This window comes from Lepisma saccharinum, chromosome 10 (assembly GCF_977018435.1).
Source record: "Lepisma saccharinum chromosome 10, izLepSacc3.1, whole genome shotgun sequence".
Lineage (NCBI taxonomy): Eukaryota > Metazoa > Arthropoda > Insecta > Zygentoma > Lepismatidae > Lepisma > Lepisma saccharinum.
The window spans coordinates 83,296,579-83,312,286 of record NC_139238.1 but is presented as its reverse complement, the minus strand read 5'-3'; the positions used below and the strand labels follow the sequence as shown (position 1 = coordinate 83,312,286).

General features: G+C 41.2%; 1 protein-coding gene across 2 annotated transcripts in view; it reads left to right on the top strand.

Annotated features, from left to right (window-relative positions):
- The window catches only part of Cdep (Chondrocyte-derived ezrin-like domain containing protein), a 239,786-nt gene that overhangs the window by 52,466 nt on the left and 171,612 nt on the right, over positions 1 to 15,708 (top strand). For both annotated transcript variants that reach the window (XM_083130037.1, XM_083130036.1), the window contains exon 2: positions 1,816 to 2,076. In XM_083130037.1, the coding sequence (XP_082986163.1) occupies positions 1,900 to 2,076 (177 nt within the window). In that variant the 5' untranslated portion in view covers positions 1,816 to 1,899. The remainder of the gene's footprint in view (positions 1 to 1,815; positions 2,077 to 15,708) is intronic.

Below are 15,708 nucleotides of genomic sequence, written 5' to 3'. Positions count from 1 at the left end.
CTTATTCTCTGCGGAGTCTCCTCTGTAAAGAACTGCAGGGTTTCTCCTTTCTGCTCCGCCTTCACTAACAAGAAGAGATATGAGAAGTTACGGCGCAGTGTTGCTAGGAGACCGCTAATTGTGTAAGTCCTTCTATTCTTGAGCTATCAAGTGGCGGTTCGTGACTTGATTTAGCTGCTTCGGAAGGAGGAAAAGAACAAAGGCAAGGAAATCTGCTGACCACTCACTCCCGCATCACCTTCGGAGGCGGTCGATACAAGTCTTGTTGTCGGAGGATGCAAAGCTTGTAACAAAGCAGGGATCTTCTGTAGCGTTGTTGCAGTGTTGCCACGTGTAGGAAGAAAAACAGAGAACTATGGGGAGGGAAGTTACTCGGAGTAACTTTGATTGCCAATTATATGAAATCCGCATTTATTGTTTGAAGTAACAGGAGAATGCAGGGGACTGTAGTTGTACTTATTGCCAAGAGGAACATGTTATGATGTTAACAAAATTGTACATTTTATTTCACCTGATTTTTCGCTTCGGCTGTTTGTGTCTGGATAATAATAATAATAATAATTACTAAGGCTGAGCCGATACCACTTTGAACCGATACCGATACTCTTACCGATTCCCACCGATACCGATACTTGAAAATTGCAATAATTAAAATATTGATCAATATTGGTTTGTAAATATTCTTCTCCAGCATCAATTTACCAAGAAATTTGCTTTAGAGTATTCAAGAATTGCATCTAAATATTAAAATAGATGTTATGTAATTTTAAAAATAAAGTTTTCGTGCAAAATTGGTGCAAAATAAAATAAAAAGTTTGAATTTTGCATAAATTCCATGGTAATTAGACTCCGGAAAAGTATCGGCTGGTATCGGTAGATGAATTCCAACCGATACCACTGGTATCGGCTGATACCAATACATCGATATCGGCTCAGCCATAATAATTTCTTAATCATAATAATTGCTTTTATTATTATTATTACATATGGGGAGGGGACACTTAGGTTGGAAGGACCCCTCCCGACCATGGATGTCTGCAGGATTTTTTCCACAGGACAAACAAGCCCCCCATAATAGCATTGCCCCACTCGAAAAACACTCCTTCAGTTTGAAGTTAAAATTGTGCAACGCCCTTATAATAATTACAACATAAATTACTGTGAATGAAATGTGTGAAATTTATATCCATTTTCCATGGAGGGGCTGTACCCCTCCCCCTGCCGGACGTTCATATTCCAGACATATATTTCTAAGATAAGTGTGCCTGTATACGTCTATTACATTGTCAACATTGATTATACATCACTGCATACAGTGTGTCCATAATAGATTGTACCTTTTAAGAAAGTGTGGGGCGTTACCCCCACACCCCCTATACGCCTTCATGGCGTGGTGCTATGCACAGGGGAGCACTTTACCTTATTTTTTTATATATATATTATCTGTCCCATGATGCGGAACAAGGGTTGCTTCTGCCACAAAACAGAGATGATCCTCCAAGTTTATAACGTTACAAAGACGCAGGATCAGCTGTCTCCTGCATCAACAGCGAAGGCCCCGTCCATCCGATCTTGACGCAGCTCCCCAAAATAAGTCGCATGGTGTTACGTCTGGGGACCTTGGTGGCCATCTCAGCAACGTTTTACCGTCAAGACCAACGCGACCTGTGCTTATTACATATCTCTCGACACACTGGCAACTTGGGGAGAAATAGGTACATTATTTGTGGACACTCTGTATATGTAGTCAGGCTGTATGCATAGGATAAATTTTAATGCTGGAGTAACTGTGATTTTTCTGTTTGTGTGTTCCAGGACGTGGCGGCTTGGTATAAGCAGAGTATGGTGGCAGTGGCGGTCGACTCAAGTGCGTGTGTGTGAGAGAGGGCTTTCCGCAAAATGGCGGCAGAGGGCAGCTCAGGGAAACTCCCCCACTCGCACTCAACGCCTGCAGGGGTGGACGGCGGAGGTGCAACGGGGTCTCGAACTCCGCCCTCCACCCCGAAGAAAGGCGGGAAAATGCTGGCTGTCCGAGTGCAGATGATGGACGACTCCGTCACTATGTTTCAAGTGCAGGTAAGAGCCTTCTGGTTGTTTCATTGTTGGTAAATGCAGAGTCGTAGCTACTAGAATCTAACCTAGTACCGCTCCCAAGGTATGGTCTGTTGTCTGGGAGCCGTTGTTGCCAAATGTGTGTTTCGTGCTAACATAGCTACTAATCGGACTGTAAGAATCCTAAGGGCAAGCAAATAATACCATTCAGCTATCCAATACTTTTTAAGCCCGCACAACCAAGGAACCAACTTGGAATTCATTTTTTGTCTCCTGAGTAGGAAGGCAGGGAGGAAACCTTTGAACTAATCAGGTTGGTCCAGTTGACATAGTGATGGGAAGTTTTTGTAGTGTACTGCATTGACAAATGTATGCTTCGGAACAACAGATCGGGGTTCAAGGCGCGTCTAAGCCTAACAGCTGCCACCAGTTAGGAAATGAATGGATCATTCATTCTCTGCCTCAGCCTCAACTGCGAGCGGATGCTGCGTGTTGACAGCAGAAGGTGTCGTTTACGACAGGGCAAAAAATCAGGAGTGTGGCAACGCCGCTTTTTGCACTTCGAAACTCCCACATCTGGAGACGAAAAGTCTTTGCAGAGCATGTGGGCTTTGGAGGACTTTTTTGCTCTAGCTATATGAAATACTTACTCCCTGTTCCTCTGTTGCTTTCCCGCTCATAGCTATGATTGTGGCAACCTAGTTTTCAAATTCCCCTGCCAAATGGAACGGCAAGCTCTGGTTTGCAGAGAACAAAGCACGTGATGTCTCCAACTCTCCTGTCAGTAGATAGCTGCCAAGATCGTCCAACAGACGGTAGACCACCGAGTGGCGGGAGCGGTATTAGGATAATCCTTCTGAGGTGTAGCTACGGCTCTGAATATGTACGTTCAACTACAATGTTTGTTGCATGTTATTGTTGATGTCCAAGTAAAGCATGGGCTTATTCAGGATTTTTTCTTCAGTAACTGCTGGCAAATTTTGGGGAAGGCATGTGATACTCTTAAGAGCATAAATACGTTAGATTTGTTATTGTTGATAGTTAATTATCGAAAAGAGAAAATGCCGCGTCGAATTGTTTGGACGTTATTGTTGATTAAGGAGTAGAACCACAAGTAAACCAGCAAGATTGTTAATTGTGATTTTAGTTGTTGATATCTAATTATCATAAATTAAATATGTCGGCCAAGCTTCATTGTTTGAAAATTTTATTGTTGAGGTACGGATAGAACAACACATGCTAATGGACGTGTAATTGCCATATAATTACCGAAAAGTAAAAATGACGTGCTCCATTCTTTTGGATTTCTTCATTTACAAATTACGAGCGGGTAAATCCACGAATTTTGGTTTTGTGATGTTGGTACCTCGAAAAGTAAAAGCGTGTTTGAAAGATTTTCGCGGTTAATCTGTTTCGCGGTTGTCACTTTCGCTCTTTTTCCGGTTTTCAATGTTTCGCGGTTCTTCCTTTCGCGTTTATTCCGGTGTTCAATTTTTCGTTTCGCTGTTATTCCTTTCGCGCTTATTCCTTCGCGTTTTTTTCCGTTCGCGCTTGTTCTGTTTTGCTCATATTCCTTTCGCGTTTAATCCTGTGTTACGTTTCGCGCTTAATCTCTATCGCGGTCACTCCACAACCCCTTTGAAAGTTATTGCTGATTTGTAAGTTAAGAACAGGTAAATCAACACACATCGTTAATCTGGGGGCCTTTTACCGAGGGCGGGAATATGAGCCCCAAGTTAATTAGAAAGTGATGAACGGTCTTGGGGAGTCTCCTCTAACAGAATGTGTGCGAGTGCTATTGACACGCTGCACGAGCCGTGAAAATTTGCTCTTGTTTCCTGAACAAACAGACTTCGGAGCTCCCAGGGCCCCTCGTACCCATCGCGTTGTGAAACACGCGTGCCTTTGCACATGGGACTCATCATCTCCTTCTGAGCAGGATGTTGCAATCTTCTGCTGATGTTTCCGAGGGAAATATCCCTCGTCGTAGGAAAATTTTGATAGAAGTGGGAATATTTCTTAACCCCCTTTGCGGATAAAAGGCGTTGCATTCATGAGGTTGACTCAAGGCTCAGGCCACCGAAGGTTCAGAATTAATTATTCCTGTCTGGGTTCCTTTGAAAGAGTCACTTCATCAGTTTGATGTAAGTATTATCTAGGCCGAAATGAACCAAAAGAGCCAGAAAAGCGACATTAAATAAGAATAGTACAAAATAAATCCATAACTATGAAACCCCGGAGACACAGAATAAACCGCCCTTTTGATAGTGTAGTATTTAATGCTGTCATCTTAAAATAATTTCTCTGGTTCAGACCAAAGGATAGGCATTCGAATACGAACGTAAAGTCCCGGATCCGTTGTGCCCCGAACGTCGAGTCCCGGATCCGTTGTGCCCCGAACGTCGAGTCCCGGATCCGTTGTGCCCCGAACGTCCGGTCCCGGATCCGTTGTGCCCCGAACGTCCGGTCCCGGATCCGTTGTGCCCCGAACGGCCGAGTCCCGGATCCGTTGTGCCCATAAACGTCGAGTCCCGGATCCGTTGTGCCCATAAACGTCGAGTCCCGGATCCGTTGTGCCCATAAACGTCGAGTCCCGGATCCGTTGTGCCCATAAACGTCTAGTCCCGGATCCGTTGTGCCCATAAACGTCTAGTCCCGGGTCCGTTGTGCCGGGTCCGTTGTGCCCCGAACTTCGAGTCCCGATCGTATAACCGAATATATTAAGATACGGTATCCACATTTTCAAAGAGTGGATCTCCACATTCTTAGTTTGAACATGGGGATCATAATTCCCTACTTGTTTTGTAGATAAAGTTGCCATTGTTAGGAGCTTGTTGATGAACAGGCTAAAATACCCACAATCCTATATCCTCGCATCACCGGCTTCTTTGTCAAAAGAGACTATGGACTTGTAGACCGTTTTAAATGTCATAAGAAGGCAATTTCCTCCATACTCTACAGAGTAACTAAATAAGTGCTGCTCTCGCCTTTGCTGCGAGCGTTTCCGCGTTCGATCCTCGTTTGAAACTCCAAAATTTCAGTTGACTCAAAATCGTGGCGATGGAACCGGAGATCTCTGGATGAAAAAGTAACATATCCCGATCTGGGCGATGAATGTAGTTCTTTGAGAATTTCGTGTGCAGTAACGTCATGTAGCGTAGGAAAATGCATTCATTATCTTAACCTTCTGTACCAAGATAATGTTTTTAAAAAGTAGCAAGTTCATTCTAAAGCCTGAATCGCACGAAACTGGACATCCAGTAGGAATGCTGTAGTTGACGCTGGACTGACTACCCATTTGCTAGTTTTCGGCTCACACGGTACATGTTGCACCGTACTTGTTGGTAGCCTTTCGTTCCCATAATGGCGGCCGCGTGAGATGTAAACAACGTATCACTTCACACTTTTAAAATACGATAACTATTCAACCGAGAGGAATGTCGCTTCGTATTAAATGGTTTTAGGTAGAGAAGAATGGCGCTGAATAAATACATACTTTACAACGTTTACTGTACACGTATGGAAGAATGTTTTAGCTTTTTCAATTGTGAACACCGTGCACTCACCATAGACGGTGTAACTCGACGTGCCTCCCGTGCTGTATGTATTATACATTGTAATTGGAACAGCTAACCGAAATGATCCATGAAATCAAGAAATGCTTTGGTGTAAAACTGTAAAGTATAAGATATCTGGAAGCATTTACGTAGCATTTATGCTTTCGTCAAAAGTGGACGTGGATGAGAAATTTGAAGAACGTTGTTTGTGATTTTATTAAAAAAGGAAAAGTATGAACTAGAGATTGGCTCGAAAAAAATATGGTAATGAATGCATATCGAATAATCTTTTTACTGTGGTTTTCATTATTCATACACATGAGATTCGCCGGATTCATAAAAAAATCAAACATTGATATGATCCACTTGTAATAATAAGGATTTTAATTTTCAGCTAATCATATTTGTCACGTACACATCTCATCGCTTTGCATAAATACCTAAATATTAATGAACTGAACACGAATGCACTGTACGTCATATCTTTACTTTTTTTATCGAGAAACTGAGCCAGCACTCAGAAACCACAGACAAAAATCGCTCCTTTGCAAACTCACAAATTATCTTCACATGGCCAACTTTGCTCTGATTGGCGGTTCCACAGAATCCAGTCGACGAAAGCTAGTAGCAATTAGAACATGACCTATTTGTCCAAAGCAGTCAGCCAGGCGGCCATGATTTCTACCTAGAAAGTCAGTTCAGCGCCAACTAGGGCATTCCTACTAGAAATCCAGTTCCGTGTGATGGGGGGTTAATTCTTGGTGGAGCCTTCTCAGTGCCGAAGTAGTAACCAAGAAGTCCCTGAGGATTCCACTTAAACTGTAGGTCAAGTCCTGATTAGCCTATCTGTGCATAAAGTTGCAACTATACAGGAAACTGAATATATAGTCCACACAGAATGCGAAGAATGAACATATTATATAACTTACGTTGCAAGCATTAAAAGAGCACAATTTAACTTGTAAAGGTATTATTTCACTTTGAATAATCCGAGCCGGCTCCTGTGGCGGAGTGGTTAGCACTTCTTGGTATGATGTTCGAATCCCGGCATGGGCATGGATGTTTGCGAGTGTCCATTCATCAATTTCATCCTATCATCATTCATCGCAAATTAACTAAAAGTGGCACAAAAGCGAAGTAAAATAAAGCAAATCAATAAATCAGCTATGCTAAACCTTATCTACGAGGGAAAGTAAGCTATCTTTGCCCCCCCCCCCCCCCCAGTTTTGGCAACTTGCCCCCCTGGTTTTGGAGCCCAATCGCCGCCACTGACTTTAATAATATTGACATTGATACAGCGTTCTTAATCTCAATGGCTCCCTGTTAATTTTATAAACTTGTGTACAATAGAAATAAAGTAAATATTGTTATTCGTGAATGTAAAGACAAGTAACAAACTAACTCTCTAGCCTTCTTAAACCCGAAGGTTCATGGCTGCAGCAACACAGGCCTTCCATCTGTCTCTATCCTGAGCAAGATCAATATACTCTTTTCCATCCCTACCAATTTCCTTTAGGTCCATCTCAACATTATCCCTCACATCTTCGTCTTCCTACTGGTCTCTTACCATCAGGTTTTCCAACAAGAATCTTATCTTTCCTCTCATTCGTGCCACATGGCCTGCCCACCTAACTTCTTGATTTAATCATTCTAATAATATCTGGAGATGAATACAAGTCACAAAGTGGAACACAATTCAACAAATCTTGGATTTTTTTTTTAGAGAAACGTGAAAAACTGATGGATTTTTTTGTGAGAATGAGCACCACGCACAGGGTAGAGCTTTATTTTTTTAAAAATTGTACTCGTGATGCTTTGTTTATTCAATGTTGATTCAGTGACATTACACCCTAACGTAGACGTGAATGTAGTCTATGGCGCCTCACACGAAGGGGATTTTTTTTTTACAGAGAAAAGGGGGAAATTGTCTTCTTAGAGGGAATTTCTGCGAAACAATCTTCCGGCAGGAGTTTTGCCAAGAGACAGAGGAACAAAAGAGGAAAAAAGAAGGAACAAAGTAAAGGGAGGGGGAAGAGCCTTACGAAATGATCCTTTATTCCAGACCGAGGAGATGAAACACAGCGGGGGATTCAGCTAGATTTATGACGGCGTACAAGTAGGTGGGAAGGGAGCTGGTTGCCCCGGATGCGAGTTTGGATGCAGCGTTCCCATATGGGCGTGTTCGAATGGAGTATGGCGTGGATGTGTTCTCCGAGGTGGTCAACATAAGTCGGCTGAATATTTAGAAGCCCGATAACCAATTTATTGTTTTCTTCATTTTTTCTCCGCGTCATAGACCGAATGAAGATTTATTATGTGTGGTAAAAGTCAGTCAAGATGGCGTTTAGAGGAGTGATTATACTATATTGGGGGACACTTAAGCTTTGATGGTGAATTATGGAATTATTTGAAGACATTTTAGACACTACATAAGTTCTAAGGAAACCTTAATACCTTCCCTTTAAAATCAACTCGGTAACAATGCTCCCAAACAATTGTTTGTACATGAAAAAGACACAATTGTCTTTCGCCATTGCCTGTATTTTTCGGGGTAATAACGAACATCGTGTTCGCCATTACCCCTTATGAAGAATAATTACTATAAAGACAATAAAGTCAAAAATAATGAATATTAAACCCTGTTTTCAAGTATTTTGAGGAAACTCTTCGCTCAAATTTGTGCTGCAGGAAGGCTTGTTGGTGGCAGGTCTCTTCATTCATTTTGAAGGCCTTCCCGATGGAGGAATCGTAGCGTCGTCGCCTTGTAATCAAGGGGTCCCGGGTTCGATACCCGGTGGAGGCACATGGTAGTTTGGATCGTACTTTAAACTGTAGGTCCAGTCCCGATTACTGTGCATAAAGTGGACTTAAAACAGCAAATCAATCAATTTTCAAGAGTCAAAGTCTAATATAGACGCTTTCGTTTCTTAGATTTGTACAAACCAAGCCCATTTTAAATTATAAGTTAACATGGTAGGTTAATTCCGAACACCTGTTTCTACGCCTTGTTGTGTTCATTATTACTACATGTGCTCTATATAAAATAGGAGGATTCCAGTGCGTTTGAAAATTGCCTAAATCAAGTGTAGAATCTACAAGAGCAAACGTCATAAAAATAATATAACATCCTCCACTTCACTCGAAGTTAATACAGCACATAAATTACAAGCAAAGTTGAAGAAAACAATATTTGTCCGCTGGCTTCGATGCCTCGCAGAGTAATGACGACGCTAGGGGCTTAACGCATAGTCCGTGAAAGGCGCTATTTAGCGGCACCAATGGGATCACTCTTATCAAGGAAGCAAGGCAGAAAACCTGGTGTTCGCCATTATCTCTGTGTTTGGCTTTACCCCGATTTCCCATACGAGAACCAATTTACAGTCGTACCAACAAGAGAAAGACCGCGGCCAACTCTTCAATTGTCGTATCAAGTAGAGAAAAAAGGACCTCGACATGGAGATCGCTCTCTTCTCACTACTCCTGCGCATGCGCGGCGCAGGCTGTGGGGACATTACTTTCTGTAAGGCGGATTATTCTCTCATATTTGCAGACCGCATAATTTCCACATACGTACAATCACGGGTACTTTTAGATTGTAGTAAACTTATTACTTTCAATAGGATTGTTACAACCCAGAAGTGTTCGTGATTGTACAGTGTCTCTCAAAAGTTTTAGGACAACGCCATTTTAAACTAGGCAACCCAAATTACGTAAGGCGCTGGTGGGTTGCGTGTAGAATTAGTTAAGCTCAATTTCAGGGTTGCCGTATGCACAATAGATATTTATGAAATACGCGAAAGGAATAAAACCAAGTATTATTGTATAAACTCTAAAAAAAAAAATGTATTAAATTTGTCGCAAATAAGAAATTGCAGAAATTAATGCAGGACGCATTAAGTACGTTTTATGTATATTAAGGCTAATCGGCTCTCGACCTACAGTTTAAACTGGCCACATTGTGCCTCCACCAGGTATCGAATCCGGGACTCCTTGATCACAAGCCGGCGACGTTACAGCTACGCCATTGGGGAGGCTTCGAAGTATTTGAGTCTTTATAAATAATGTAAGCTTTATTTCAACCTGCGAATCCTCAAACTACCTGCACAGCATGTGTAGAAGTGCCTGCTTTTCTCGTTTTCGTGAAATTAAAAATCAACTGGCATATGTATGTTTATGATTAATTGGAATGATAATTGTAAAAAATGAAAAATGGCCAAACATAAATTAGAACCTACTTAACATACAGGTTTATGGAAAAATGGTTCTGTGGCTTTATTAATGAGAAATGAAATGAACACTTTATAACTATTATGTAGAATATCTTTTTTGCTTCTCCTTACGCAACAGCAAATACATTTCATAATACTGTTCTGAACACGAGACTTTCGTCAGTACACAAGGCATTTCGTCTGTTGCAGTATCACAGGAACAGAACATCGTTCTGCAATGTAGAAGCCTCTAGATATTTTCCATTAATAATGTCGAATCACAATAATAAGTTAGAAGAAATAACTCGCAATTGCACAACAGCTACCAATATTCTCGTTTTTCTTCGTCACTTCGAAATTTTTTTCTCTAAGATAGCTGCTAATACGAGAAAAGCAATTCAAAATTAAAGTAAAAGTTCAACTGCATGAATATCCAACGACATTTACAATATTGGAGTGACTGAATATATAAAAATTGTTGTTTGAGCGGAAGGCAAAGGCGTTGTGTAGTTCTTAGAGTTCTCGACTGGGCATCTAGCGGTCCCAGGTTCGAGTCTCCTTACGACGTGTTGTTTCTTTTAATTCTCCTTTTATTTAACAAGAGGATTGTAACATTATTTGTAATAGCAGTGTGAAGTAGCTACATTGTTCTGAATCTGAAATTACTAAAGAAAAATAAACAAGTAAATGATACATGTTCAAAGGGATATTTTTACGTATAAGATCGTTAATTGTGTACTGATTCAAAGACATTGACAAATATTAATGAAATAACTATTTATATTTGTGGTAATTTAGGACATACTAATTTTACCCCTTTACCCACTCCAGTTCAGTGCAAGGATACCTCCGCAAATGTACTACCTTCGTTTTCTTTGTTACAAATAAGTACTCTTTGCACATGACGTGTAGGAGGAGAGTTGCATCTACACTTCGCACTGGTCAGCTCCTCCTAGCTATTTTCAAGAACGAAAGTTTGTAGTGTAGTGGTTACCGTTGGGGATTGTCAACCTGATGATCGTAGGTTCAAACCCCTCCGGTTGCAGAAAATTTTCGTAAGTTTTAGACATATCCTATTGTGTTCATTATCCAAGCAGTGTGAAACGGAATGATTCTGTTTGGAATTAACGATGGGGGGAGGAGAAATGTTAGATAACAAAAACTCCTTTTCAACGAACTGAGAAGTGGAGAAAATTTGGATAATTCTTATAAATATGAAAATTACATTCATGTTTTTAGTGGTATAATCGCAGGTAGATTTTATCTCGCTCTGAACTCAGCCAAAAGGCATTTCGCACCGATCTAATACATCTCCAATTCATTTTAAAATATTGTTGAATGTTTCATGTCGATATTTTGATCAATGCATCAATTCTTGACGCTGAGACGATATTTTCTACAAATACCTCATCTCAACTCTCGTCTCCTTTCTCTTCTCTCCTTCTCTCCTTCTCCTCTCCTTCTTCTCCTCTGCTTATATGTCATATCACCTTCCCTCCTGTTCTCGCCTCTTGTCTCCATCCCATTCTTCTCCACTTCTCTTATCTCCTCTCCTATCTTAGATTTCCGACTAAACTGCACTCTTCTCCTCTTCTTTTCGTTCTTCTCATGGTCTCTCTTTTACTCTACTCTCCACTCCCCTCTTCTCGTCTCCTTTCCTCCTCTCCTCTCCTCTCGTTTTCCTCCTCTCTTCTCCTCTTTGCTCCATTTTCCTCATCTCTCCTCGCATCTTTTCCTTTCTCCTCATTACTTCTCCTATCCACATCTGTCCTATCTTTTCTTCCCTCCTTTACTTTTCCTCTTCCCCTTTCGCTCTTTCTTTTCTCCTCTCATTTTTGTCCCTTTTCGTTTCCTCTCTCCTCTTTTTCTTTGTGTAGACTCATCAGCGATGAAATACTTACGTAATTTGGGTTGCCTAGTTTAAAATGTCGTTGTCTTAAAACTTTTGAGAGACACTGTACAATACATTCGAAAATATCTTTACTCCAAACTTAATTTTGGATGAACACGCGTATAAGATTTTTTTTATTATTATTATAATTATAGATATCCTCGCTCTTTTAAATCAAATTCAAACCAAAAACGGTTAAAATCGGTTTCTCTGATTCTCGAGATATTGAACCTTAAGGAGATCGATGCAGAAGATTCAAAATGGCGTTGAACTTCAAGATGGTGATCCTTGATTCTTAGATATCTAAATTCGTTAGGATGTAGTGTTTAAATCTTCGTTATTTCAGCCCATTAGGATATGTTATCAGTACGTATCAATTTGGATCTAATAATCGATTGTGGATTTATATAGGTTTATTTTACTTCACCTTTCTGCCATTTTTGGCTAATCGCGAAGATCAGCATGAGAAATTATATGATGAAATTGATGAAGGGTCACTTAACAAAGAACACCGATGTCCAGGACGGGATTCGAACCCGGGACCCCTGACATGGTAACCACTCTGCCACGGTGGTAGGCTGTGCCCAATATCCTAATGCATAACTATAGATTGCCAGGATGCATTAGGGTCCGATATTTGAGTCTTCGTAATGTGAATCCTTAACGAACCGTCATCAGAATCCAGTCCAAGGATATGGTATATGAATCTTCAAGCTTCAGATCCATTGATTTGAAACAAAACTGCTGGCGAATCTTGACCAGCAACTGGAGAACCATACGTTTTTTTTCGCTGCCATTCGAACTGCAGGTTTTTCTTCTCGTTGGTATAGACCTACCGGAATATTATCAAAGTCGGAAGGAAGAAAGTCGCCTGCGTTTGACAAGCGAAGTTTTAATTATCCTGAGGATGGAGAAAGTAGGTGGTGAGACCTACTTTCACTCGGAGATCAGATGTCGCCGGCGACTTTGTCGTTTGCTGCGAAGGGCTCCATTCGGGCGGAAGTGTAACAGTAGCGAGTCAGACGCGGAGAAAACGGCTTCTACAGTTAAAAAACTGCAGGACTCGAGTGAAGTGTTTCTGCGTAAATAGAAAGCACCAAAGCACACAGCCCGAAGGGACATTCCTTATTCCTGACGAGGTTTCCAGGAACACGAGATGGATGGTGACTAGCAGATTCTGTCGTGTGCTGTTACGTTGCTCTTCTAACGTTCAGGGTGACTTCCGGTTAACTGCATTTACGAGAATGAATGGGCAGATGAGAGAACGCTACCGTAACTCCGAATATTGATCCTAGTAGGGGTATTTCCACGTGGGGATCCAAGGGAGGGCGATAGGGGCGTTCGCCCCCGCCAACTGCCACGTTTTTTTAATATATATATAATATTAGGCCCGCTTTAGATGAAAGCTTTTTCCTTAGCATTTTTCTTAACATTTATGCTTTATCACGTAAAGTGATAAATCTCATGGCATGTCAGATGCCATGGCATATTTAATGGCATTTCTCAAGGATAGAACCCATCCTATTTCCGTAGCATAACCAATCAGAAACGGCCTCTAGGTCACGAGTGAAGTTGTAATGGCGGCCGCGTGAGATGTAAACAATGTATCACTTCACATTTTTAAAAGCCGATAACTATTCAACCGAGAGGAGTAATGTTTCATATAAAACGGTATCAGGTACAAAACAATGGCGCTGCTTAAATACATACTTTACAACGTTTACTCTACAAGCTGGAATAATATTTTAGTTGTTTCAATTGTAAACACCGTGCACTCAGCATGGATGGTGTAACTCGACGTGCCTTTCATGCTGTATGTGTTATACATTGTAATCGCAAAAGCTAGCCGAAAAATTACATGAAAGTACTACCTGCTATAAGATTTTTGGAATCATTTAAGTAGCATTTATGCTAGTAAAAATGTTAAAGGAAATGCTTCCGTCTATTATGCCTAACATTTTTGAAAACTCAAATGCTCTGTGCTTTATCACAAAGTTGAATTGTTATCACTGCTGGGAGACGAGTTGCGTAGAGAAACCCCGAAATACTTTGTTGATCATATAAGTGTACTATAAGAGCCTGAAATTGAGGATGAGCATCGTGCAACAAAAACCATAATCAACCCTAATGTTATGATGTGAACCATGATCCCTTCACTGTCTGGCAAGTCCTCGAAATGGACACGCACGTGCCTGTTGACGGATAATGCGAGTCGGTTATTCGGCATCTATCAAAATGTCTGCCTCCTCCACTTTGGATCGCCAGACGAATAAAGCAGAGACAGACGCGACAATTCAGTGTGTCACTGTTTTCCATCTTCGGCTGACATGAACGTCTGTGACCTCTTGCGATGCGAGGAGAGAGTTTCCATCACGATGGCAATAAACGAGTCGAGGAACAAATTTTATCTTTGTATGTTTCGGAGGATGAACGTCACCGAGATGTTCTAGAAGGCTGCCAAATGACGAAACTCTCAGATCTCAAACTTTGTCCTGGTGGTACAAGAGCGAAAGTGACTTTTCGCACTATTCCTTTTTTCCCGACCTTGGCGGAGTGGTTAGCACAGCGTGCCACGACGAAAGGGTCCCTGGGCATGGGTGTCCTTTGTGAGTGTCCCTTCATTAAATTTTATCGCATCATCGTTCAGCCTCATCTTCACGATTAGACAAAAATATCAGAAAAGCGAAACAGAATAAACCCATATTTTTTTCCTTTATGTCCAGTGGCTGTCGTCTTCTAATCAAACGGATCCACATTGCACGTTGTTCCGATCCGATTTAAACTGTAGGTCTAGTTCCCGGTAGCCTACCTGAGCATAAAATGGACTTAGCACATGCTGGAGCATCGACTATAGAATTACAGCGTTTCCCCTCTGTCTCTGCGTGTATGTGGGGGGAGGGGTGTAGTAGGGTGTAAACAGAAACCCTTTCTGAAGACACCCGAATGTCAAACTCTTCCACCCTGAACAGTATTATGCAGACTTACGAGGCTGTGGCGTCTTGACACGCAGTCAGAAATATCCTCTGTAAGACTTGTGTTGTGTTTGTGCTTACATTCATTTCATCCTCATCGTCCCGATGAGCCAAAAGTGGCAGAAAAAACGAAAAAAAGTAAATGAATCAAATCAAGGTGTGTGTGTGTGTGTGTGTATAGCGTATGAAAATTACGACTGTTTCACCCCTCCAGAAACACGCCCCTGTTGAAATCCGTAAATGAGCTGCATTTCCCCTGTCGCGGACAAAAAGCAACCCTGCCATTTGAAATAGCCCAGGTAATAGAATAAAGCGATTCCGATATTGATCAGGAGGAACGTAAACCGTTTTTCGCTGTTGCCCCTCCGATCAGATGTGACGGTCGAATCCGGATGAAATTATAAAGACAATGGGAGCACATGGAGCGATTCGGTGTCAGGTTTCATCGTCATTTTTTTAAAACTGTCCCGTGTTCGTGCGAACGACGTTGGAAGGGATGAATGTAAGGTTAGCACACAACTTTCATCTCTCTGAGCCCACCCAATAATGTGTTGTGTTGATGTTGTTGTTATTATTATTATGAGGTATATTTGTTATCGTGATTCGTCGTCGAATGCTCATTGAAATCAGTAAATAACAGATTTTTTTTTTTAAAAAAAAAAAGTTAGGATGGATTGTTGGTGGCCATTAATATCATAACTATAGCCCGGAAGTTTGACAATATACCTTTTTTCCTGCTCCATTTTTAATGCCTTTTTATTTGCCATTTTCAGTGAAATTTTAAGCTTTTTTAAAAAATTGTATGTAACTAATTTTCCTTTCAAAACATTATTTATTAACACATTATGGTGATGTTAGAGGCAATTAGAAAGCTGGAAAAAGACGTGAAACCACAGAAAAGGGTAGTGGTAATTAATTTCAATCCGGTTCAAGTTCCGAATTGAAATGAAACAATACGCAACTTGGACCGAATTTAAATGGTGCGAGAAAAAAGGTTCCGGTTCCGTTGCAGAACCCAATAGAATTAA